The 26,460-nt window shown below is 40.6% G+C and overlaps 1 protein-coding gene across 2 annotated transcripts in view; it reads left to right on the top strand.

Moving 5' to 3' along the window:
* TRAF3 (TNF receptor associated factor 3) overlaps window positions 1-26,460 on the top strand; it is a 233,393-nt gene that overhangs the window by 133,579 nt on the left and 73,354 nt on the right. For both annotated transcript variants that reach the window (XM_029597994.1, XM_029597993.1), the window contains exons 2-4: window positions 4,857-5,115; window positions 19,934-19,985; window positions 24,092-24,196. In XM_029597994.1, the coding sequence (XP_029453854.1) occupies window positions 4,874-5,115; window positions 19,934-19,985; window positions 24,092-24,196 (399 nt within the window). In that variant the 5' untranslated portion in view covers window positions 4,857-4,873. The remainder of the gene's footprint in view (window positions 1-4,856; window positions 5,116-19,933; window positions 19,986-24,091; window positions 24,197-26,460) is intronic.

The following is a 26,460-nucleotide window of genomic DNA, read 5'->3' on the forward strand; positions in this document are numbered from 1 at the left end:
GATATGGTCTACTGGTCCTGTCTTTTTCGTCTACTGGATAAAATGAATTTTGGTTCCCCTTTTTTGACTTGGATTCAAAACCTTTATTTGAATCCAACGGCACAGATAAAGGTAAATGGAACATATTCTGACCCTTTATGCATACAATGTGGGACGCATCAGGGATGCCCACTATCACCCCTATTATTTGTTTTATTTTTTGAGCCATTGGCGATAAATAGAGGTTTGGAGGGGATACAAGGGGTCTGGGTAGGGAGTGAAGAATACAAAATCTCTCTATTTGCTGATGACATTCTATTTACCCTGACGAACCCAGACTCCTCCTTGAAAGAGGTGATTGGGATGCTGAAAGATTTTAGTCAGGTTTCGGGATTTAAATTAAATCTCAATAAATCAGAAGTGCTTAACCTTAATGGTTAAGAAGGAACAGGTACCCAGGTTACAAACAATATTCTCTTTTAAATGGGCTAAAAGTAGTATTAAATATTTGGGGATCCAGATTAGTAATTGTTATGATGCCCTGTTTGATCTGAACTATAAACCCCTGTGGCAGGCATTACTTAGTGACCTGGATGCTTAGGATTCATATACAATGTCTTGATTTGGCCGAATAGCTTTGGTCAAAATGAATTTTCTCCCCAAGCCAAACTATTTCTTTCATTCACTCCCAATTCCTATCTCCACTTCTATGTTAAGGAGTTGGCAAAGACATTTTTTCCTATATTTGGAAATGAAAAGCCCCAAGGAAGGCATACTCAGTGATGAATCAACATAAACTACAGGGGGGCTGCTCATTTGTGGGCAATATTAGATTGGCATAGGGAGAAAGAACCAAAAATTTGGGTTAAGGTTGAGCAATCGATTGTGGGTAGTATGCCCCTATGGTCTATGGTTTGGCAACCACAGAACTCCTGGAATCAGGTGAAGTGTTTACCCCCAACTACCAAGCATACTCTGCTTATGTGGAATCGTTGAAGGGTTAATTTTGTAGGAGTACGTCAATATTTTTACAGTACTGCGATTAACTACAATACTAAATTTCCCGCCGGGCTTTCTTTACAACAGTATAAGCCTTGGATAACTAAAGGAACAACTCATTTTGATAAAATATGGGGGCTTCAGAGGTCTCTCTCATTTCAGGAGCTACAAGATAAATTTAACCTACATGAGGGGGATGTTTTTTACTATATTCTAATATGTCATTTTATGGCATCAGAAAAAAATAGAGGAGGACCTAAAGAAGGGTAAAACACAACTCGAACATTGGTGTGATAAGGCTGATACAATGAGTGGCATGATCTCTAATTTGTATGGGTTTCTCAGCAACATCCTATGCTCACAGGGTCCTTATGTAACAGCTTGGGAAACAGATTTGGGAAAGCATCTTTCCAGTGAAGAGTGGGACTTAATATTCCAAAATTCGAAGCGGAGCTTCATTTCAGTGCTCATGTCAAAAAATAGTTACAAGGTATTAATGAGATGGCACCTCACGGCAGTTAGATTAAATAAGATATACCCAAATACAGGAGATTTGTGTTGGAAAGAATGCGAGGGTAGGAATAGGGGGTAGGTTTTTCCGTGTGGTGTCAGCAGAAGGCCCTAGATCCATTTTCCTACCCCACACAAAAACTGCTTGATTACCTTCTACACTTACCGGAAGCTGGCTTAAAAACCAACTCCGTTAGAGTTCCTCTCAGTGTAATTGTTGCATACCTCTAAGGTGAAGATGGTATGCTCATCTCTGTACAGCCTATAGTTGTATGATTCATGCGGGGCCTGCTTCAATTGAAGCCTCCTCTAAGGCCTTCCACTGTGTCTTGGGACCTCAACGTGGTGTTAACTCAGCTGATGAAAGCTCCTTTTGAGCCGCTGTGCACCTGTGACCTGAAGTACCTGACCTGGGTCAGCAAGCACCAGGCCTTAGTGACTTATCCACCTTGCATTAAGTTTTACCATGATAGGGTGGTCTTGCATACCCACCCCAAATTCCTGCCCAAGGTGGTGATGGACTTCCATCTTAATCAGTCAATCGTCCTGCCAACATTCTTTCCCATGCCCCATTCAAACCAAGGCAAACTAGCACTGCACAGTTTGGGCTACAAGCAAGCCTTAGCCTTCTACCTGGAGCGGACAGAAGCCCATAGACAGTCCACCCAACTTTTTATTTCTTTTGATAGAAATAGGTTGGGCATTTCTGTTACCAAACAGCACTATCCAATTGGCTGGCAGATTGCATCTCCTTCTCTTATGGCCAGGTGGGACTGCATCTTGGGGACCATATCAAGGCTCATTCTGTCAGAACCATGGCAGCTTTGGTGGCCCACTTGCGAGCAGTTCCCGTGGGGGAGGTCTGCAAGACTGCAACATAAGAGTTCTCTCCACACATTCACATTGTACTATCGTCTGGAGAGGGATGGCCATCGCGACAATAGGTTCGGCTAGTCTATCCTTTGGAACCTGTTTGAGGTGTAGATCCCAACTCTCCCCACCTAGGGCCTGTTATTTGGGTTCAGGCTGTCTCCCTCCTCTGTTACTAACAGCACTGTTGTTGTTGTGCTAGTTGGCACCTGCTTGGATGTCTGTTGGTCCCCTTTTTGTGTTGAGGAGCAACCTGTAGCTAGGGATTCACCCATGTGTGAGGACTACCATCCTGCTTGTCCTTTGAGAAAGCAGAGTTGCTTACCTGTAACAGATGTTCTCTGAGGACAACAGGATGTTAGTCCTCATGAAACTCGTCCGCCGCCCCGCAGAGTTGGGTTTCTCCTAATTTTCAGTTATATAGATAATTCTATGGTATAAGACTGGTGAGGGATCCCGCATGGACGCGTGGTTTAGAGCATGCTGGATATCTGTGTACCAAGTCAAAGTTCTAGAAACTTTGACATAAGTTTTCCGTGTCGGGGCTCCATCTGATGATGTCATCCATGTATGAGGACTAACATCCTTCTGCCCTATGAGAACACCTGTTAAGGAAATCAACTCTGTTATACTCTGGACTGCAAAAAGGCCTTAGAGAATTATAAGAAATAAACTCACCCATATTGTAAGACCTCCCAACTATTTGTCTCATACGATCCCAACAGACTAGGAGAGGTGGTTGCTAAGCATACCTTGTCTAACTGGCTTGTTGTGTGCATTCACCACCGCTATACTTTAGCAGGACTGCAAAACTCAGATTCTGTGAAGGCTCATCAAGTGAGAGCCATGGTTGCTTCCGTGTCGCATCTTTGAGAAGCAGCTATTGAAGATATTTGCAAAAGTGCAACTTGGTCTTTCGTTCATACCTTTACATCCCACTACTGTCTTGATAACATGTCAAAAAAGACTGACTAAATTTGGACAAGCAGTTTTGCAAAATCTGGCTGCAGCGGAGCGTTTGCTTACTAAGCAAACGCTCCGCTGCAGCCCTCAGTTTGGGATTCCCCACATGTAATGGCTAATGCAGCCTGCATATCAATGGAAAAAGCAAATTTGCTTCCCATAAATGGTGTATGCCATAGATTTCAGGATAAATTAGCCATGGAATACCCATCTGCCTCCCTGGAGAGTCATCTACATAGCTAGATTAGTCCTGGTATAGACTGAGGAGACTCGAGAGCCAACGCTTGCGCAGGAACTCCTGTATATACTCATTAGTAGTTCAGAGCTCTATTAGCTTAGAGGCATGAGTCCGTTTGGCACCACCAGATGATGTCGCCTACATATAATGGCTAATTCATCTTATTATCTATGGAAAACACAATTTATGATTTTAAAAAAACATGCTAAACTTGAATAAGTAGATAAGAATACATTTTTGTTTGCACTTCAAGGTTCTACTGCCTTGAACTTAAAACTTAACTATAGTTTGTTGTCGAGATAAAAATGTTGCTGTCTTGTGTTGATGATAAAAGTTGAAGAAAGCAGATTGACGTACTTATATTTTAATTTTAAGATAATGCTATCTAATTGAAAGATGCACTTTTTCTCTACTTTCTGTAATTATACTCTTTGTATTGAAATGTATCTAGATGTTATACTTTTGGTCACTACGAATGAGTATTGGCACTTGTTATTCAGAGAGCCACTTTTGCAGCAAGCAGTGTCTCAAAAGCCATTCCTTCTTTTATATTACCATTTTTTAATTATTTGCTCCTTTTATGTAATATTTAAAAACAAAAAAAACCAAACCCTCAGCTTTATGTAAGAGCCATATGATTGTTATTGTACATGATTTTTTTTCAAGACTGTATAGTGTGCCAAATAAAATGTGGGTTAAGATCTTCTTTGAAATGAGGGATCGTCTACTATAGTGCAGACATATTAGTTCAGTGCTTGTTTAAATCCACTCTTACAGTAATGCAATCCATCTCCTCACCCAAAGTCTTACAGATTTAGAATTTTTTTTATCTTCACCATTTTTCAGCTCCCCTCACAAAGTTACTGCCTGTGCTTGGCTAATGGCTTCAATCCTGAGGTCCCTGTTTCGATTTTATACTTGAGCTAAAAGAGTTGCGCTTTTTCAGTTGTGCAGATTTACCTTTTGTTTTTGTCCCCATTGATATTGTCATCTTTTTTTATTGGGGGGGAATGCTTAACATATTCTTGCTGCCGTACTGTCACATGAAAGCAGGGGATCTTAAAAAATTTCAAAGAGAAATGTTCATCCTGATGATATCTCTCACAAATGCTAATTAATATCAGAGCATCATCTTTGTATAAGGCTCATTAATTCTTAGGTTAGAGATACGGTTTTGATATTTATCTTCTATTGTACAGCAAAGGTCAATTTTCATTTTTACAAGTGCATATCATTTAGAAAAATGACCCATTGTCTACATATTATGTTCGTTTTTGTTTTTTTTTGTCTTCTGCAGAGTGTAGCTATTATAACATGGATGCTGGCAGAAAGTTAGAAGCTACTGTATCACTGCAAGCAGTACAGCAAAAAGTGAATCCAGATCGAAGCCTTGGAATTACTATTTATGTGCCGGAACAAGGAGGTTACAAAGAGAAATTTTTGAAGCCTGTTGAAGACAAGTATAAATGTGAAACGTGTCATCTCGTACTCTGTAATCCTAGACAGACAGAATGTGGACACAGATTCTGTGAAACATGCATGAATGCATTATTGAGGTATGTGTATTTCCCTTTTCTGATCTCTTCTGACAGACAAGTCACTTCTCGTTCCTGATCAACTCTTCATCAGACACCTACTATGCCTAGCCTTCAGTATTTTCCAGTTCTCGTCAATATTTCCTGTATATTAGTGGCATCATATGCCAGAGACAGTGTGTAACTGGCTTCTGGGCTGGCCAAGCAGTAGGGATGCTGGGGCACATGGAAAGCATAACCAGCAGGAAAAAATAAAAAAGGTGGTGATAACGCCTCTGTACAGGTTGTTTCTGAGACCTCACCTAGAATATTGTCTGATTCTGAAGACTGCATCTCCTGGAGAGGAGGTCCAGAGGGAGGCCAGCAAAATGGTTCAGTTTCTACATCAAAAGCCATAAGAGATGTTATTTAAGGACCTAAACAGATACCATAGAGCAGTGGTTCTTAACCTCTTTTCTGTTGCGACACACCTGGTAAAATGATGCAGAAGTACTCTTAACAGTATTTTTTACAAGCTGTTATAGAAATTAGTTGTGTTATATTTTTTTTTCACAAAGTTTTAATTTTTACTTGTTCAATTGACTATAAAAAAAGACACTACAAGAAAAAAGTCCTTAGGGTCTTCTATGCTAAGAAACCCATTATGATCAGTTTTTTAGCCACTCAGTAAAACTACCATTAGAATTATTTAATAGTATCATTTGATCAGTTCTTCTATATACAAAGCAGAGCTAGGACATTTCCCCTTACAATTCACCATAAAAAAAAAATAAATTTCAAAATCTGATGTCACCTGAATTACACAAGACCAGCTGTCTCCACTGCCAGGCATGTTATGAAATATAAAACCCTGGAAAAATCACTCAGCACATACGTAGCAATCCTGCCATACCAAAACAGCACAAACTCCTAGGATTTGGCCATCAACAGCCCTAACTATGCAAATCAGCCATGTAAATATTACAGCAGGCCTAAAATACCAATACTTCTCCTGTGAAGAAAGCAGAACAAACTGGACTGCCTTAGATCCCTACACATAAACTACGAGCTAGCAGAATCCCTCTCCGCTGTTAGACACACAGAACACAGACAGAGATTTTCTAAGTGTAGAATCAGTGGCCACAAAAAATGAAATGGGATCCCCAAGAAGCTAAATTCTACAGGCAGTGCAATGCAGGAGAAACACAGACAAAAATGCATTTTATCCTGTCAAAAGTGACACATGCTCCAATCACTAAAGAGAAAATAAAATGTGTTTTTTCCACTGTTTTGTCTGGAGAAGTTGTTCTTTCAGTCATGTTGGTTCCCAGTCTCTTCTCAGCTTTCCTCTTGTTTATCTTCTGACTCCTTTTCTAAAGTCTCCTGTCTATTTTCTGTTTCTTCTGTCTTCCTCTGCCTCTGACATTGAGTTCCCCCCCCCCCCCAGCCTAGCATCTTCTCCACTCTCTCCCACTTCTGCCCTAGCCCAGCATCTCCCCTCATGTTCTCTCTCCCCCTCTCTCTAGCCCAGCATCTCCTCTCACTCTCTCTATTCCTCCCATCCAGTCACATGCACACATGCTCTCAATCTCGCACACACAGCTGTCTCACTCCCTTCATTTTCTTCTCTACCTCCCCCCCCCCCCCACCCCAAAGCATGTGATAGTGGCAGCAGCCTCCGCCGCAGCCCCAAGAAAGAAGAATCCCATTGCCTTCTAATTCTCACCGCTGGCTGCTCCTCCTCTTGCTCTGGGCCCATGCCACTCTTCCTGCTAACTGATTGGACCTGAGACTGATGCTTGTTCTTCTGACAGTGTTATGGCCTCTCCTCCTTCCCGTTCCCTGGGGCCCACCGATCACCACTTCCTCTTCTGGGCCGGGGTGGAAAGAAGATGAGGCCATGAGGCTACTGCCACTGTCTCCAGGTTCTTCCACTAACGCTGCTGCTGTGTTCCACCCAGGTCCTGTGTTTTCCCAGGCGGAGAAAGAGGTCTCGCGTCTCGCAGAGGGAGGGAGAGGGCAGAGAGGCTTGGGTCAGTGGGAGACTGGGAAGCATGACACACAGGTTGAGAACTACTGCCATAGAGAAGAGGATGGACCCAGTGGGTAAAGGAGACATTCAAATATCTCAAAGGTATAAATCAGGCACAAGAAGCAAATATTTTTAGTGGAAAAGAGGTATGAGGTTTAAAAAAGGTGGATTCAGGAGAAGAAACGAGATCATGGTATGATACTCCAGAGAGGCAGACTTAAGCAACATCAGAAATATTTCTCTATGGAAACGGTGGTGGATGCATGGAATGGCCTGCTGGTGGTGGTGGTGGCAGTAAGGACAAAAACAGTAACAAGATTCAAGAAAACCTTTGTTGCAAGGAGATGAGGAGATAGCCAGAGATCAACTCAGGAAGTTGGCAGATTGGGCTAATGGTCCTTATCTGTGGTCATGTTGCATGAATTATATTCTAATACATTATGTACACTGGAGCTATATAAATATTCACCTGTGGGTCAGTAAGTACTCTTATCTGATAGGGAAACAAACACTGATACACTTAGAAAAATAATCCCAGCATAATGGAAGCTTATTAAACATGCAACGTAAGTTGCAATATTTTATTATAATCTATCTGGAATATTGGGAGGATACGGAAAGAATTTGATTATCATAATACATTTCTTGAGAGTATTTTTTCTAATTCTTCTGTTATTCCTATTACTCCCAGATAGTGGCTGGTGTTTCACCCAGCTTGTAAGGTTTTGGGTTTTTTTTCTTGTTTTGTAGTCACAATAACAGCACATGGTAGCTAGGTCCCTCTTCTACTTGTAAAAGACAGCCGTGAAGTTCAGTAGTTTTGGTCATCAGCTAGGAGTCATGTTTTAGAGGGGGTAGCTATTCAAGATTAAGTGGTTTAGTGCGCATGCTAAATAGCTTGCTATGCACAGAAAACCTAGCATGAACACAAAATGGGTCTCTGAAGAAATTAGTATGCACTAAAGTTATAATGTATGTGCATATAAAAGACTTCTATAAGATGCAAATTAGGATTTAGCAGGTGCATACTAAATATGGTATGCTCTCCTCAATAAGGGGTAGATTTTAAAAGGGGCGCGTGTGCTTCCTGGCACATGGACACGCCAATTTTATAACATGCACGCACTGGCGCACGCGTGTTATAAAATACATAGGCTGCACACGTATATGTGCGGGCGGCGCGCACAAGGGGGAAGTAAAATTTTGCAAATTTGCACGGTGACTAGATCGAGGCTCCCCCAATTCCCTCCCAGTCCGCTCCAATTTAGGAGCGGACTGGGAGGGAACTTTCCTACCCCCTACCCTAACCTCCCTTCCCCTCTCCTCTCTACCCTCTAAATCCCACCTTTTTTTTTTTTTGTTACCTTTTTTCTTCAGTTACTTCAGGGCCCGACCTGAAGTAACTTGCGCACACCGGCTGATGCACAAGTCTCCAGGACAGCAATGAATAACGCTGTCCTGGCCCACCCGCCCATTTGTCAGGGCCCGGAACATATGCGCGTATCGCTGCTTATGTGCGTGGCCAGGCCCTTTTTAAAATGCGCAGGGCCCGGCCCCGCATGTAAGTGGCGATTTCTACGCATGTGGCAGATTTAAAATCCGGCTGTTAGCCCTTTAGCACATGCTCACTGAAGCCTAAATTTCAACACGTGTTTGGCGTGAGTGTTAAATGTTACTGTGCCTGTAGGGCTGGCACGCTGTTGGGCTAAGAGTGGAAATCAGAAAGGAGGGAGGCTGTCAGCACACTGGTGGTACTTTATTTAGCAATCAGTAGGGGAATTGCAGGACCCTGAGGCCTCTTGAGTCAGCAATCTGGGATGGTGGGGGGCAGCAGAATCAGGGCAAAAAAAAAAAATGAGTGCATTGCCTGTAAAGAGCTGTTTTTGCATGCGTTTTAAAGCATGTTCAAGAGATTCTTCCTCATCCTTTAACAAGATAACCATTCTTTTAATAGAGCTACTCTGTAGACTTTGCATTAGTTCTAAACAGGTTGAGCTATTTTCACAATAAATGTTAACATAAATGATAACATATTTTCTTGTACATTAATTTCCCTTCATGTTTCCCCTCTTACCACTCCCCAGTTCTATAATCAGTTTCAATGTAAAGCCCTGTTGGCCAGTTTTATGTTACATGGAAACCGATGTGATGTTTGCATAACGAACGTCGGTATACAAAACATTTTAAATAAAATAAATAATAAAATAAATATCCTCAACAGATATTTAGGAGTTCCCAGAAAACACATCAGACTCCAATTTCAGCTAGTTTTTCTCAGACACGAGATGCAGAGTTTAGCCATTTCACATGGAATGAGGGGATATTCTCTGAGAACAATTATTTCCTACTCGCCGTAAATTTCCCTGTCAAAGTTAAATATTGCAGGTATGCTACTTCAGCCCCTCTTCTCTAAATGAAGTAGTTCCCATGATAACAGATTACTATGATGATGGCTTGTACTGAAATTCTTTAGCAGCTCTTCCTGAACACCTACCCTAAGACTTACAACAGGCCCCAGTCCTTAAGACACACATTGAAACCATATAGGCTTCCCATTTTCTATTCAGGGTAAACCCAAGTTTTGGCTGGTGCTACTTGCATTGTGCATGTATTGCTCTCCCCTTCACCTAAAAATCTTCTGTGATTAGGGTAGAACCAGACCTTCAGGGACTCTGGACAAACCGTCTTCCACCCATGTGTCTATTCCTCACTCTCTCTCTCTCTGTTCCTCAAACACTCTTCTCTGGAACCTTCGAGCACCACTCTAGTCATCAATAGAGAAGAACCTCAGGAATCAAGTCGCTTCATATTCAGCCACAGGGCTGGCTACATGTGGAGGGCAAGTTCTTCAGTGCAGTATCTTACTATTTCTGCCCATGCCTAGCAAATCTGATGGATATGTAAAGATTAGTCACTCTTAGACATTGTAAGCTAAATAATATTTTAAGGTTTGCTATATTCATTATTTAGTTTGAGGGAAATAAAATGAGTGTGTATATATATGTATGTGTGTGCAAGGACTGAAAAACTTATTAGTTATTTTCTCATACCACAGATATGCATGGATTTCTAGAGCTCTTCTGCTGCTGCATTTTTTTATTTTTTGTTGTTGATTGTTGTCTCAGAATCTATAGATAAATGGCTCTCCCTATGAATTCTTTCCTGGCATTTCTCCCCACCCAAACACCCAGCCTCCCTCTGAGCCCTTACCTGATATCCAAACCCAACACACCCATTCTCTTCCTCCTGCCCTTGGAATCCTTTCCCTGACATAGCACCACACACCCCTAGCCACCCTTCCCTTCGGATCATTCTCTATCCCTGTCACCCCCCATACCCCCTCTCAGAATTCTTTCCTGGTATCTTTCCTTTAACCATTCACCCCTCCCTCCCATGGAATTGTTTCCCAATGTTCCACCTCTCTTATGTATAAGAATCCCTTGATCACCCCTCTGCGTCTTGCATTCTGTCAAGGATGGGGTTATTCCTCATACCCCTCAGGGGCAGCCCCAGAGAGGGAGTGGAAATGTGCCGCCCCCTCCCCCCCCCCCCCACACACCCCCCTCAGTCTAGCTGGATTCTTTGATCAGAGGGAAAGTTACTTGATACTTGCCCATCATGAAATTCACTGTGCGCCCTCTATATACCCCATTCAAAAATTTCTGGAACTACTACTGATGTTCCTGTTCAGTGTTAATGTTTCCTGTTGTCTGGGGGAGAATAATGAGATGCTTTTTATGGCCCTATGCTTCCATGTTGCTTTTTTCAGTCTACATGTCTGTGTTTGCGTATTCCTGTTCTACAATTTCTTGGCAGTAACAGTGGAGATGTTTGCTGACTTTGCTGCCTGGCTCTTGATCCTGATCTGTTGGTTCTCATCAACAGTAAAAATCAACTTGCCGGAGATGCACAGACAAGCATGATTTTCAATCGCTTTATATAAATATGCCTGTACAATTTTTATTCCTAGTTGTTTACCACAAAATATTCATACATTTTGCAGTAAAGTGTGGCAAAATAAAGTGAGCATTTTCCCACAAAGCTATATCGTGCTTTCTAAAATAAATACAAATGATAGTGTCTGTACTGAATTTGAAAAATGCGGAAATAGTTAAATAGAGCTCCCACATACATTGGAAAATCCCTTTTCAACTATAAAATAGTTTGACCTCATGTACTTGAATAAAGCTCATTTTCTGCCAATAATTTACTTTTATTTGATTCATGATTGTACTGCTTATTTTATTTATTTGCTTGTTTAATCATGATATGATGATTTCAAACTTTCCTGAGGTTGGGTCCAATCCAGTGACTCTGTGGCAAGTGCTGTAAAGTGCCATATGGTAGAGCTAGGTTCTCTACTCAGGTTGGGCTTCTGTTCCCTGGACAGCTGTGGATGCAGTGTTCACAGCCTTTGAGGGGTGGGCATTTCAGCCGTCATTCAGTGGCCAAACATAGAGGCCCGACTTAGGATCCACATTAGCCAGTTACAGATATCAGCTGTACTGAGCTGGGAAGGGGTTATAAAAATAGACAAAAAAAAATTCCCAGGTAGTTGCAAATGAAGGCTCATGATGCTATAATCCATAAAACATGCCCTGATAACCCCAGGCTTCCTGTCTCCCCCACTAAAAACAGCTATTATCAAACCCATCTTGGAAAAGCCAGGCTCTGACCTAAAACTAGTCAAAAATAGTGAAAAAAGTGATCTATTTCCAACTTCTAGACTACCTTGAAGAGTGCAGCATCCTTTATCCTTACCAACTAGGATTCCAGAAAGGCCACAGAATCCATCCTTTTAACCATAACCAACAGCATCTACATGAATGCTAATCATGGTGGTGACTCCATCCTAGTCTTACTAGATCTCTCCGCTGCTTTCAACATTGTCGACCACCAACAACTAAGTGTTATTAGCATTGAAGGCACTGTTCTCAAATATTTTCAATTTTTCCTGGGCAAATAAGTCATCCTTATTCAAAGACCTCACCTGTGGAGTTCCCCAGGGTTCAGTACTTTCCTTCATCCTTTTCAACATTTACATTTGTTTGATCTGTGACCTTATCCAGTCCTTCAACATTGTTACCTTTTACTAATAAAAAAAAATAACTCAAAAAAATAGGATACAAAGTATACATGAAAAATAACACAGTCCCTCAAACAATTGCAGCTCAACAGCCGGAGATGCTGCGGCCATCATAAGGATCCTTATGATGGCAGCGAGTTCCCCTGAGGCAGAGAGTTGACTGTGAACACTCTAGAAACGTTGTGGCAGCGTTGGGTGATCGAACTTGAATTTCTCACTTGAGCTTATAAAAGCTAAGTTTTCACATTTATATTTTTGGACAATTTCTAATTGCAATATATAGCAAAAAATGTTTTAAAAAAATAGATCATTTATGCACAGTTACCAATGATAGTGTTTCTCTGCAGCTTCTCCAGCTGTTGAGGTGCAGTTGTTTGAGTGACTTTGTTATTGTTCATGTATACTTTATATCCTATTTTTGAGTTGTTTTTTTATTAGTTACATTTACAACTCATATCTTGTGATTTTCTTGACGCACCTTTTTACTGATGACATCCAGCTCTGAATCAAGATAGGATCAGACCAGACCTCCTCCATTGCCAATCTTAATCACTGTCTTACAGCTGTAGCACAATAGTTCAATAACCACAAACTCAAACTCAGCCCCTCCATCTCAACTCCTCTTACTTAGCTGGCAAGGGCACCCCTTACTATTCTTGCCCTTCCTATTAGGGACTTTTCTACAACCTAAGAATTCAGTGCAAAGTTTGAGAGTTCACCTCAGTCACAGCCTTACAATGGAAACTTGCATCATAAAGGTGGTAAGGATCTCCTTTATGCATCTGTGCCAGATTCATGAACTTTGCAACTAATTCAAAAACTCAACCTTGCCACTGTGATACATGTAGTAATAACTGACTACATAGAAGACTGTAATTCCTCATTCTACAACATCTCGCAATACAATCTCAAATGCCTCTAACTCATACAAAATAGAGCTGCACGAATTATGGTAGGAGCCAAAGGAATGACTACATAACACCAATCTTAAAGCAATTGTAAAGGCTTCCTGTTGAATACCGGATACAATTCAAAACTCTCACTTTGTCTTCAGATATATAAAAAGATAGGCCTCTGATAAACTTGCCCAATTTCTGCTGTCATACACTCAAACATAAGAAGTTGCTATACTGGGTCAGACCAAGGGTCCATCAAGCCCAGCATCCTGTTTCCAACGGTGTCCAATCCAGGTTGCAAGTACCCAAAACATTAAATAGATCCCATTCTACTAATGCCAGTAATAGCAGTGGCTCTTCCCTAAATTAACTTGATTAATAGCAGTTAATGGACTCCATTTTTAAACCCAGCTACACTAAGTGCCCTAAGCACATCTTCTGGCAACAAATTCCAGAGCTTAATTGTGCACTGAGTGAAAAAGAATGTTCTTCGATTAGTTTTAAATGTGCTACTTGCTAACTTCATGGAGTGCCCCCTAGTCCTTCTATTATCTGAAAGAGTAAATAACCGATTCACATTTACCTGTTCTAGAACTCTCATGATTTTATAGACCTCTATCTTAGCCCCCTTCAGCCATATCTTCTCCAAACTAACCAGCTCTAACCTCTTTAGGGGAGCCATTCCATCCCCTTTATTGTTTTGGTCGCCCTTCTCTGTATCTTCTGCAGTGCAACTATATCTTTTTTGAGATGCAGCGACCAGAATTGTACACAGTACGCAGTGTGGTCTCATCATAGAGCGATACAGAGGCATTAGGACATTTTCTGTTTTATTCACCATTCCCTTCCTTATAATTCCTAACATTGTTTGCCTTTTTGACTGCCGCAGCACACTGAGCCGACTATTTCAATGTATTATCCACTATGACGCCTAGATCTCTTTCTAGTGTAGTAGCTCCTAATATGGAACCCAACATTGTGTAACTACAACATGGGTTATTTTTCCATATTAAATTTCATCTACTATTTGGATGCCCAATCTTCCAGTCTTGCAAAGTCCTCCTACAATTTATCACAATCCGCTTGTGATTTAACCGTTTTGAATAATTTTGCATTATCTGCAAATTTGATTCTCACTCATCGTATTCCTTTCCAGATCATTTATAAATATATTGAAAAGCACCGGTCCAAGTACAGATCCCTGAGGCACTCCACTGTTTACCTTTTTCCACTGAGAAAACTGACCATGTAATCCTACTCTCTGTTTCCTGTCTTTCAACCAGTTTGTAATCCACGAAAGGACATCGCCTCCTATCCCATGAAATTTAGTTTTCGTAGAAGCTTCTCATGAGGGACTTTGTCAAACGCCTTCTGAAAATCCAAATACACTATATCTACTGGTTCACCTTTATCCCTCAAGAGAATCTTGTTCCTCCCAATTGGCCCTCCTTTCCTCCCCCCCCCCCCCCCCCCCACCAGCTTCCACAAGATTAACTTGCCTCAGGATCCTCGCATTCTACTGCTTTGCCCCATCTCAGTTTTATGAAAAGAACTAATGCTTGGCTATGAGCCTTACAGCACCTACAAGATTCAGCTGCGCGTTTGGTCCTGGGGGCTGCAAGATGGGAACAAGTGACCCCCAATGTTAAGGCAGCTGAATTGACTACCAGTTATTCAATGTATCAGATTTAAAATTTTCATGTTAGTTTATAAATCCATCCACAAAGATGCTCCAGGGTATTTATCAGCTCTTTTTGAAAAATATAAACGTGTGAGAGCTTTAAGGTCTGCAAGACGTCAGTGTTAAAACTAGCACACCTACAAAAGACTCGTAAGCGGGCATTCTTCATTGGCCCCACATTGTGGAATATGGTATCAGATGACCTTAACTCAATATAAGATGTCGAACTATTCAGGAAAAATCTCAAGAGCTTTTTATTTTGTGAAGCTTTTAACTAATTTTATTTAATTATCATTGATAATTTGTTTGTAATATCTGTTTTTGTTTGTTTTAATATTGTATTTTATGTAGCTCGGTGTAATCCGCTTAAAATGACAAAGTTAAATAGGCGGAATATAATTATTTAAATAAAATAAATTATCAGGTGAGAGAGACTGGGGAATGAGATTGATGTGTGAGACTGGGGGAAGAGAATGCAGGGAGAAAGGACCTGTTGGAGGGAGAGACAAGCTGGGGGAGGGATGTAAGGAGGGGATGAGCTGGAGTAAAAGGAGAGAATATTGGAGGAGATGAGCTGTGGAGAATGTTGAATGGGACAAGCTGGGAAAGAGACTGTTGGGATGAACTGAGGGAAGGGGAGAGTGTTGGGATCAGGCGGAGTGTATATGTTGGGTGGTTATGGGGAAGTGGAAAAAGAGAGTGCCTAAAATATGGATAAGTGTGGTCTACTACTTTATAGTTAGGGCTTCTAGATTTTAGAGATTTTCATTTGACAACAGCTGACGTTTATAGCTACAAACACAGACACCGCCATGCTGTCACATGTATTAACAGCTGCAAGAAGTCACCGCTGCCTGCAGCTCAGAGCTTCCGTTAGACTCTGTGGATTGCTAAAGTAAAATATCAAGAAACCAAACCCCCTAGATATGGTGCTGTATTGCCCTACTCCTGGGAGAATTCTGCACCAAAAACTTTAAAAGTTTGCAACTTTAAGTAAGAATCTTTTTCTGTCTTAGTTTAAATTACTACTCAAAAACAGTGATTACATTGTTATTTTGATAAATAAAGTATGCAAAATTTTAAAATAGCATGCAGAATTTTACTTTTTTTATTTTTTGCACAGAATTTTAAAATTTCATGTACAGAATTACCAAAGACTAGCTGCAGAAAGATTGCAGTTGCAATCAGTTGGAGGTGATGCTGCACCCCCATAGGTGGCAATTTTGCGGTCAGTCAGGCAATGAGCAGTAGCACCTGAACCCCTGCAGCCATCTAGTGGAGAAAAGATCCTACCTCAACCCACCTGGACAGATACAGAACAATACTTCACACCTACAAAACTGACATAGATCACGCCAAACGAGAATACTATGCAAAGAAAATCCACAACCACCAATACAACCCAAGAGCCCTCTTCAGCTTCACCAAGCTTACCCAACCTCAGTAATGCCTCAATAACCTGCAACAAACTAGCACAATTCTTCCTAGACAAAATCTCCAAACTAATAACGCCCACCTCTCAAACCACCAAGGATACAGTGACCTCCCAGCCCACGACCGTCCCCACCTGGACCACCTTTGAACCCACCGCCTCCACAGAGATATAAACCCAGCCAAACACCCCCTCGACCCCATACCTATCACAACCTTGAAACTAATCCCAGATATCATAGCCAAACCTATAGCGGACATCATCAACACATCCCTAGAGCAAGGAAATTTCCCCGAAGCCCTAAAATGCATTATCATCAAACCTATACTAAAAAAAAACACATCTTGATTCCAATGACCCTACTAACTTCAGACCCATATCTAACCTCTCATTCATCGCAAAATTTCTTGAAAAAACTGTTAACCATCAACTCACTGAACACCTGGAATCGCAAAAAATTCTATATCCATCACAACACGGATTCAGAATAACCCTCTGCACGGAGACACTCCTACTTACCCTTACCGACTCAGCACTCAGAGGACTAGACGCTGGCCACTTCTACCTTCTTATACTACTAGACATATCCGCCGCATTCAACCCCATCAACCACAGCACCCTCCTAACAATACTAAGCGAGATTGGACTAGACGGCACCACAATCAAATAGTTTAACTCCTACCTAACAAACAGATCATACAAAGTAACCTTCAACAACAAAGAATCAAAACAGTTCCACCTTTCACATGGCATCCCTCAAGGATCATCACTTTCCTCCACCCTCTTCAACATCTACATGCTCCCACTATGCAAATTCCTCACCGACCTGGGCTTACAGTACTTTGTATACGCCGATGACGTCCAGATCCTCCTCCCCATGAAAGAAGGCAAACAAAACACCCTCCTACAATGGAACTCCATCCTAGCCCAAATACAAAAACTCCTATCACAAATATCACTCACCATTAACCACTCAAAAACAGAAATCCTACACATCTCTAACAATCCCCCTACAGAGAAAATCCAATACCATTCTTCTACGCAGAGCAAAAGCCAAATCGTTGCAACGGTAAGAGACCTAGGCATCACATTAGACTCCGAGCTCAACCTGAAAACCTTCATCAATACTATAATAAAAGAGGGCTACTACAAACTACAAGTCCTCAAAAAAATCAAACCCCTACTACTCACTCAAGACTACCAGTCAGTTCTCCAGGCCGTTATCCAATTGAAACTTGACTACTGTAACTCCATCCTCCTCGGACTCCCTGCCTCCACCCTCAAGCCACTCCAGCTACTGCAAAATGCGACAGCCAGATCCCTCACAAACTGCAAGCGCTCCACACACATCACCCCCATACTAAAAGACCTACACTGGCTCCCCATAACCCACAGAATTCAAATATAAAGCCCTCACCCTCATGCACAAATCTATCAACAACGAGAAAACAGACTGGCTAAAGGACACCCTTCATCCATACACTACGCAAAGAAACCTGCGCTCTAAAAACACTGGACTACTCACTATTCCCTCCATCAAACAGGCCCACCTCACCTCAACACGCCAATGCGCAATCTCAATAGCAGGCTCTGCACTCTGGAACAAACTACCAGCAAAACTCCGAACAGAACCCTCATCACAAAACTTCAAGAAAGCACTAAGAACCTGGCTTTTCCGAAAAGCCTATCCCGTCAACAATTAACCCTCGCCACTGAGATCCAACCCCAAACAACCAGCTCTGTAACCCTACACATAACCCACTAGAGATCTCAATACATCTCCAACCAAAGGCCCATACTTTTCACAATAACTTTAGCCGTTATTTATTTATTTATTTATTTATTTATTTAAAGCTTTTCTATACCGACTTTCATGATACAGATCAAATCGGTTTACAGTTATAATGTTAAGAATTAAGTCGTGTTCGTTATTCAGTGTAATAATATTATAATTGTTAGAGCAATATGTAGATGCAGTTTTTTACTATGTTACAATGTAAAGATAATATGACCTGTTGTCACACTATCAGTTAAGTTATTATGTAAACCGATGTGATACTTATGTTTGAATATCGGTATATAAAAACAAATAAAAAATAAATAAATAGTATGTGGTGCTGTTGCTAGGGCAATCCACCATAGATAATTTAAAGAGATCATGTCTGTTTTTGCTTGCTTTATGCAACTAAAACTCTTACTATGCTCATTTGGCACAATAAACAGCAGACATGCATTATCCCTCGACTAATCTGAAAAACCAGGTTGTGAAAAGCTTTCTGTCATATAAGTTAACTTTCCCCGTGTGATTGATGGATGTGGTGTGCAAGATCACTGGAGTGGCATGTGCATGGATAGAGCCTCTGTGGAGTCCTGCCGGATAGGTGTTGCAGAGATGGTAGAATACAGCCTTGATTTTCTCTTTACTTTATTCTTAGTATTGGATTCATTTGTCTTTCAAAACTGTTCATGCCTTGTAGCTTTCGCAAGCCATTGCTCTTATTTTTTGTTTCTAATAAGAGGTTTTCTTTATGTAAATGGGCAGACTGGATGGACTGAATAGTCTTTTATCTGTCATCATTTTAAAGTTTCTGTTTGCATGGCTGATGTTTTTTTCTCTCTTGTTTCCTTTGCTGCCAGCCTGTGTAAGTGTGTGTTTGAGAGCATATTTAAGTGAGGCTGGGAGCCAAATGAAGAATGGACAAGTGTTTGTCATGCTCTTGGATCAGGCTGACATCATGCTATGAGCGTGCTCCAAGCACTTCCTCCGTCCACTTTTAAATGTTGTGGGTGTTGGCTGAAAAGGGTAATGCACTACAGGCCCATGGAAGACAATTGTCAAAGCCATTTACTCGGTTAAACTGGCCTGCCTTAACAGTTGTCTCCCTCATAGCAGCTAAAAAGTCTAACTGGGTTTTACAACATGAACCTTTAGTCACGTTTAATAGGGTGGGTTAACCTGGATAACATGTTTGACAGGTGGGATATAAAATTTTAATAAATTAAGTGAAATGGGGGTTTAAGGCACAGTACGAGTTTAGCTTGGCACTTTCACGGCTGCATGTGTACTTCCCCCTTCACCCATGGAAAAAAGGAGGCACAGTCTGCAGGCACTTTTGGTTCTGGGCATAGTTCCTTCTGAGCTGAGCGCGTGAGCGATTGCTCATACGTTTCAGATGGTTGTTCACATACATTTTTCTTTATGCTATATCCAGAAATGCAATGCTAATGCTGGTGCTCAAAAATTATTGGTTTAAAAAAATTGTTGCTCACACGCAAAACAATTTGCACACACCTAGGCACTCCTTGGAAGGGAGCTTTGGGCCTGGGTACTCGGAATATAGGTGCATCATTTTCTTTGGAAATTGTCTATTATGTTTACAAGTTGAAAAGTAGCTGGGCACATTGCACTACGTTATGCTACTGGAAATTGCCTCCACTGTAATGAAGCCAACAGCGTTGATGTCTGCCAAAGAGCATTCCCAGGCCTAAAACCTTGCATTAAAGTGGCTCCACAGAGCCTCTCAACAGGATTTTTCAGACTCTGCATAGCATTATTTTTATTTGCCTGCTGCAGTGATGACTTTTTTTGCTGGAAATTTTTTTTTCTAAAACTGGAACAGGGTGAATATTTTCCTCCATTTGATTTAATTAAAGAAAATGTTTTTGTCGTATTTGTAGTCTGAAAAAATAACACACAAATATAATTTGTCTAAATGGTTTTCTTTCTTGCCAGTTCTTCTAGTCCAATATGTGTCGCATGTCAAGAGGTCATCATTAAGGACAAGGTACAGTATGCCTCTTAAATATATCACAGTGCCAGGACCTTGTCAAACAAAGTTCAATTATATGAAGAAAACTTCATAGCTGCTATCATATCTTTAATTATGTACATGAGTAAGGCTTTAAAAGAATCTTTAATTCCATTGTATTGTGAACATGTCTGTCTTTTTTTCTTTATTAAACACAAGTACAAATATTGAGAGGACTTCTCTTTGTCTTCGGAGAGAGGCAGGGTGATTCTAAAACAGCACAGGTTTTGTCTGCTGGTAACAGTGATATGATGACAAGCTAATGAAAATGTTTTAAGAGCTAAAGGCAAGAAAAAAAAAGTGTGCTAATCTTGAGGGTATTTCCCAGTACGTGCACAGCTGGAGTGACATGCATTATAATTATGGAAGAGGAAAGCTAAAATGTCATGTATCATTTGATTAGGCTTTAGCCATGCCCATAGTGTGTGTGTGCTTGTAATACTTGAAGCTTTCTGTTATTACTGCTCAGGACCTTTTTTGAATAGGACTTGAAAAGTAGTCGGAAGTATACCAAAGGCTTATAGTCCCAGAAAAAAAAAAATCATGTCAGATTTTCTCCTCTAGCAATCTCTCTCCATTCCCCCCCATCTCTCTTTAGTACATAAGAACCTGCCACACTGGGTCAGACCGAGTGTCCATCGAGCCCTGTATCCTTTTCCAACAGTGGCCAATCCAGGTCATAAATACCTGGCAAGATCCCAAACAGTAAATAGATCCATCCCATGCTGCTATTGCACAGTGATAAGTAGTGGCCATTTCTTAAGTCTACTTGATTAATAATTTATTGATTTCTCCAGGAATTTGTCCAAACCTTTTTTAAACTCGGCTAAGCTAACTGTCTTAACCATGTCCTCCATTAATGAACTCCAGAGCTTAATTGTGCGTTGAGTGAAAAAGAATTTTCATCAATTTGTTTTAGATGTGCTACTTAACTTCAGGAAGTGTCCCCTAGTCTTTGTATTTTTTGAAAGAATAAATAACTGATTTACATTTACCCATTCTGTTCCACTCATGCTTGTATAACCTCTTATCATATCCCCCCTCAGACATCTCTTCTCCAAGCTAAGCAGACCTAACCTCTTTAGCCTTTCCTTGTAGGGGAGCTGTTCTGTCCCCTTTATCGTTTTGGTCACCCTTCTCTGTTCTTTTTCCAAAGCACCTATATCTTTCTTGAGATGTGGTGACCAGAGCGGCCTCACCATGGAGCGATACAGGGGCATTATGACATTTGCCATTTTATTGTCCATTCCTTTCCTAATAATGCCTAATCCTGATCTTCTATCACTATGCTTGGGTTCACTTTTATTGCACCCCCCCAGTCCCCTCAGCATAGAGTAATGTGAGAAAAGAAACAGGCTACCTCTTCCCCCCCAAGGCACAGGTGATGTGAGATAAGCTGTCTGTCCTCCCCCCCCCCCCCCCCCCCCACCGCTCTCACTGAGGCGAAAGCTAGGACTATGCACTCTCCCTCCCACCCAGATCAATGAGAGTGTAGGTATAATGTGGAGGGAGGGATATAAAGGAGACCCTGTTCCTTTTATAATCTGTTTAATGATACCAAACCGGTAAGATGCAAGCATGCTCTTCCCAACACCCTGGAAGCCTCAAGTCGCTTTTAGAGTAATACCAAAGGTACTGCCAGCTCATCTTCTCTCCTTTCTCTTCACCGTGCACCCACCCCGCCACCAAACGGCAATCTGTATCCCTTCCCGCCATGACTTTCTCTTTGCAGCACCCCTTCTCCTTTTGTGACCTTTCACCCTCTTTCATCCTGTCCTCTCTTTGCTTCCCTCTGCCTCCCCTCCCCAAGGCCTCTTGATTCCCTTCTCCCCCACATCTTTCCTGTGTCTAACATCTCTATTGGCTCTGCTGGTGTAGATTGCTGAAACGTGCATGTCAAGCGTTACCCATGCTGATATGTGCAGCTGGAAAATTTTCATGTCGATTTTTTTTTCTATTTGTTTTGTTTTCTTTCCTATTCATTTTGGGGATTTTTGTTTAATTTTTGTTCTGTTTAGTGCACATTCTTTTTTTTATTTTTTTTTGTGTGCACTAAATAACGAAACCAAATCAAATGAATGCACATCCGTAGTGACTTTTGAAAGCAGTGACTGCAAAATGCAGCATCTTGTTATCAGTATAGGAGTCTGAGTGACATGGGCTCTGGCTGCTCCAGGAGAAGTTGAGAGATGGAGGGGGAGAGGGATTAAGAAGCTGCAGGGGAAAGAGAGGGAGGTGGTAAGCTCAGGGAAGAGAGGAGAGGGGTTGGTGGCTGTGGAGGGGGGGAGTAGGAAGGGCTCCAGTCACTGTCCAGGCCATTCTATAGCCAAGGAATGTTCAGTTCTCACGTCATCTGCTTGCAGGAAGGCTGCACTCTCCCTGTCAGGAGATGACTGCTGGATAGGAAGAAATTTGCACCCTACAAATCAGCCCTGAAAGCTAAATCATTCAACAGCAAATGAGTGGGTTTTTCAAGCCTTGTCAATAGTGTTGAAAGATTTGACTTTTTGTAGATATGGAGGATGATTTAAAAAAAAAAAAAAATTGGACTAGTGCAGTATTTAGCAGATTTGCTTCACAGTTCTTTCGGAGTTTTGTAATTTCCATTTCTCTGAAATTTTTCATTCAAACAAAAATTAGTTTAGTTTTGTTTTGTTTGTTGGTTTTTTTTTTACCTGACAAAACATTTTTGGACTATTTGCTAAACAATGCAAAGGAATATTTGCCTGCCTCGATTGAGCAGGATGATGTGAAATAATGATCTGCTCTTCAATCTGAGGGGGGACAATAGGTGGCAAACTTTTCTTGAGCCTGTAGGCCTGGCTTCCACAATATTGTAGAAAATGATTTATCTACTACCTGCCTGCAGCTTTATCATGACTCCACAAAATGTATTATTACGTTATTTAAATTCTAAATGAAACAATGTTTTCTAAAATTAGGGCAGTTTTACATCTTTGATTCCTCTAGGATAGTGTTCCAAAATGTAGGACCTATCACAGAAACCCCCCCTTTTTTTTTTCTTAGCAAGTCTGCAATCAGAGATGAAAGGGATCATAGGCAGTATCTCTTGAGATGAATAAAGCACTCTTTTTGGGGAGTAAAGTTCTAACCGTGCTCTGGCAGAATCTGGTTCTGTCTCAGCATTTTCTTGAGTATTATGATTTCCATAGGCTTCTTTTCAGGAGAGTACTATCAATACAGCTTCTGTCATGAGAACTTGTCCGTGCTTAATTTCTAGATTTTAACATCTGTAATAATGCAGGAAAGCCTTGTCCGTCATATGAGAGACCCAAGATTAATTGTAGACAAGGTATTGAAACCTGTAGTGAATACAAGCACATATGTACTCAAGGAAGCCCTGAAAAAAAAAATGTTACATCTTTTAACCAAAGGTCCCATCAATACAAAATTTGAGGTATTACATCAGAACATAAGAATTGCCATACTAGGTCAGACCAAAGTTTCATTAAGCCCAGTATTCTGTTTCCAGCAATGGCCAATCCAGGCTACAAGTTCCTGACAGGATCCCATTTACATGTTTGAATCCTACAGAGAAGAGCTGGGGAAGTAACCATGTAGCCCGGGAACATTCTCGTGAGCGGAGATTTTTAGTATCTTGGCATTTTTACATGGAAAATGAGGTCATTCGATTTAGAAATAGGATAGAATCTTAATTATCTGGAAACGCATGAAGTCTTTATACCAAAAGAAAATAGTGAAAGCAAAAAGTGTTTACCCTAACAATAGTTATTATGAAACATGCAACGGTAGAAACCAGATTAACTAAAAGAGCTCTATTTTTTTTTACTTTGTTTCCTACATAATATGCCAACTGGAACACTTTTGAAAAGGAGGCCCATAGTAATTAGTAGTAATTATGGTTTTTGCCAAAATATTTCCATAGAGTATCTCAGGCTTAATATTGCAGGCACAATCAATGCAGATCATGATGTGGACAAACACCCATTAGGATAACCTTACACGACTGAACTCATTTGTCTTGTGATCACAGCAGATTACTGTAATCTTTTTATATCTCTAGATGCTTTGTTTTTTTTAAAAGACTCTTTCATTTTCAGGTATTTAAGGACAACTGCTGTAGGAGAGAAGTCCTTGCTCTTCAAATGTACTGTAGAAATGAAAACCGAGGCTGCAATGAACAAATAGCATTGGGTAATCTACTGGTAAGTATTGTCACGAATGATGATGAATTGTCTGTATGTGCCTAGGCACAAATATCTTACTTTAAAGCAATGACAAATTAACACCAAACATGTTCAGGGGAAGCACACAAAGTCTTAAGTAAGTTCAAGTAATTTATAATGCTCAAAGCCTCCTGACACATGCAGTATTCAGTGGTCAAAAATTAGTGTTTTGATTACCAGATCATTTTACCTGTTTAAGAATAAAAAAATCCAGAAGCACAGTACAATTTAACAAAACAAATTAACAGTTAATGAATAAAATTAAACAAAATAAAATAATCATTACAGTAATATCGAAATTAAAAATTAATTAAAAATTTAGCAAACTGTATAACAGGCAAATAATGAAATAAAATACAGGTTCTGTCAGCTATTTAAATAATTAACTTTCACACAAAATACAGTCAACCTAAAATAAATTTGGGAAAATACAATTGAACCAAATCAAGCTGACTATATACATTAAAACCAGGCTATATCACACAGAGGTCGTAGAGTTCTAACTGCCAAATAGACACAAATTGCATTCAGCAAATAAAGGCTGTTATTACAAACTCCTAGGAAATAAAACAATGATTCATACTAAAAATGATGTAGCATAACAATCATTTGTCTAAGCAGGACATTCAACACCAAAGGCTAGTGCAAACAGCCAAGTCTTGACCAGTTTTTCTGAAACAGCCAAAGTCTTTGGCAGATCGGACTTCAGCTGGCAATGTGTTCTATAATATGAGTAAACAGCAAGATAAAGCTGTCACACTTGCACAAACAAGCAAAGCTGTTCTAAGAGATGGAACTGACAGGTAGGCTACACCGATTCATTTGCCCCATTCAAAAAGGGAATATACTGATTTTAAATGTCTTACAACACATAGATGTGTAAGTCAGTATTCATTTAATGTGCTTATGAAAAAACTTTTCAAAGATTGCTTTAAAAAAAGAACATAAGATTTGCCATACTGGGTCAGTTTTGCCATACTGGGTCAGATTTGCCATACTGGTAAGATCTTGCCATACTGGTAAGATTCAAAAAGGGAATATACTGATTTTAAATGTCTTACAACACATAGATGTGTAAGTCAGTATTCATTTAATGTGCTTATGAAAAAACTTTTCAAAGATTGCTTTAAAAAAAGAACATAAGATTTGCCATACTGGGTCAGTTTTGCCATACTGGGTCAATCTTGCCATACTGGTAAGATTTGCCATACTGGGTCAGATTTTAGGCTTGATCCATCAAGCCTAAAATCCTGTTTTCACCAGTGGCCAATCCAGGACACAAGTAGCTGGCAGGATCCCAAAGGTCGATACATTCCATGCTACTTATCCCAAAGATAAGCAGAGAATTTCCCTAAGTCTTTCGCACCGAATAGCGCCACCGTGAAAGGTGATGCTATTCGGCGAGCCACTGGCAACGATAAGGTTACTAACCTTATTGCCGCCAGCGAAGACATCGCCAACTCCTCCCCTCGCCGCCCCGACTCCGCCCCCAGCATGCTATCGCACGTGATAAGCCTTTGAAAATGACCCCCTAAGTTTGTACCTGAGGTAATAGAGGGTAACTAACTTGCCTAAGGTCACAAGGCGCATCAGTGGAAGACATGGGATTTGACCCCTGGTTTTCTTGGTTTGCAGCCTGCTCTTCTAATCACTTGGCTACTCCTCCACGCCATTTTTTTATGCAATTGCCCCAGATTTGGTCTCTGCTTTCCTGGTTCTTTTGTCCTCTTTCATGCCCTCCAGTATCTGAATACATAACCAACAAGTTTAGTTATCCTTTTGGCCACCTTCTGAGGATGTTCCACCTCCCATCATGTCTTGCACTCTTTAATCTGAGATCATGTCCATCCAGCTATTCTTCAGAATTCTTCTAACACACATTTCAAATACATGTATATTTTTATGATCTCTTTGCTATAAAGTCCATGTTTCACTTCCGTATCCTACTACTCAGAAGTTGTATGCACTAAGAAGCAATTTTTTCGTTTTAAATCTGTTTCTGCTAACAAAACTCCATATAGTCTTAGTCATTTTTTGTTTTTCCAAATCTTATTTTCACTTCTGTTGGTCATGGTCCACCTTCTGTGATCTAGCTACCTAAATATTCATATTCTTGAACTTGTACCAGTATTTCATCAGCAAATATTTCTATAGCATTGATATTCTTTTTGCTGATCATTTTTGTCATTGTAATATTCAAGCTCATTCTATGGGCGTTACAGAATATGCGTAAATCTATTTAT

The sequence above is a fragment of the Rhinatrema bivittatum genome, chromosome 4 (genome assembly GCF_901001135.1).
Source record: "Rhinatrema bivittatum chromosome 4, aRhiBiv1.1, whole genome shotgun sequence".
In the NCBI taxonomy this organism is placed as follows: domain Eukaryota; kingdom Metazoa; phylum Chordata; class Amphibia; order Gymnophiona; family Rhinatrematidae; genus Rhinatrema; species Rhinatrema bivittatum.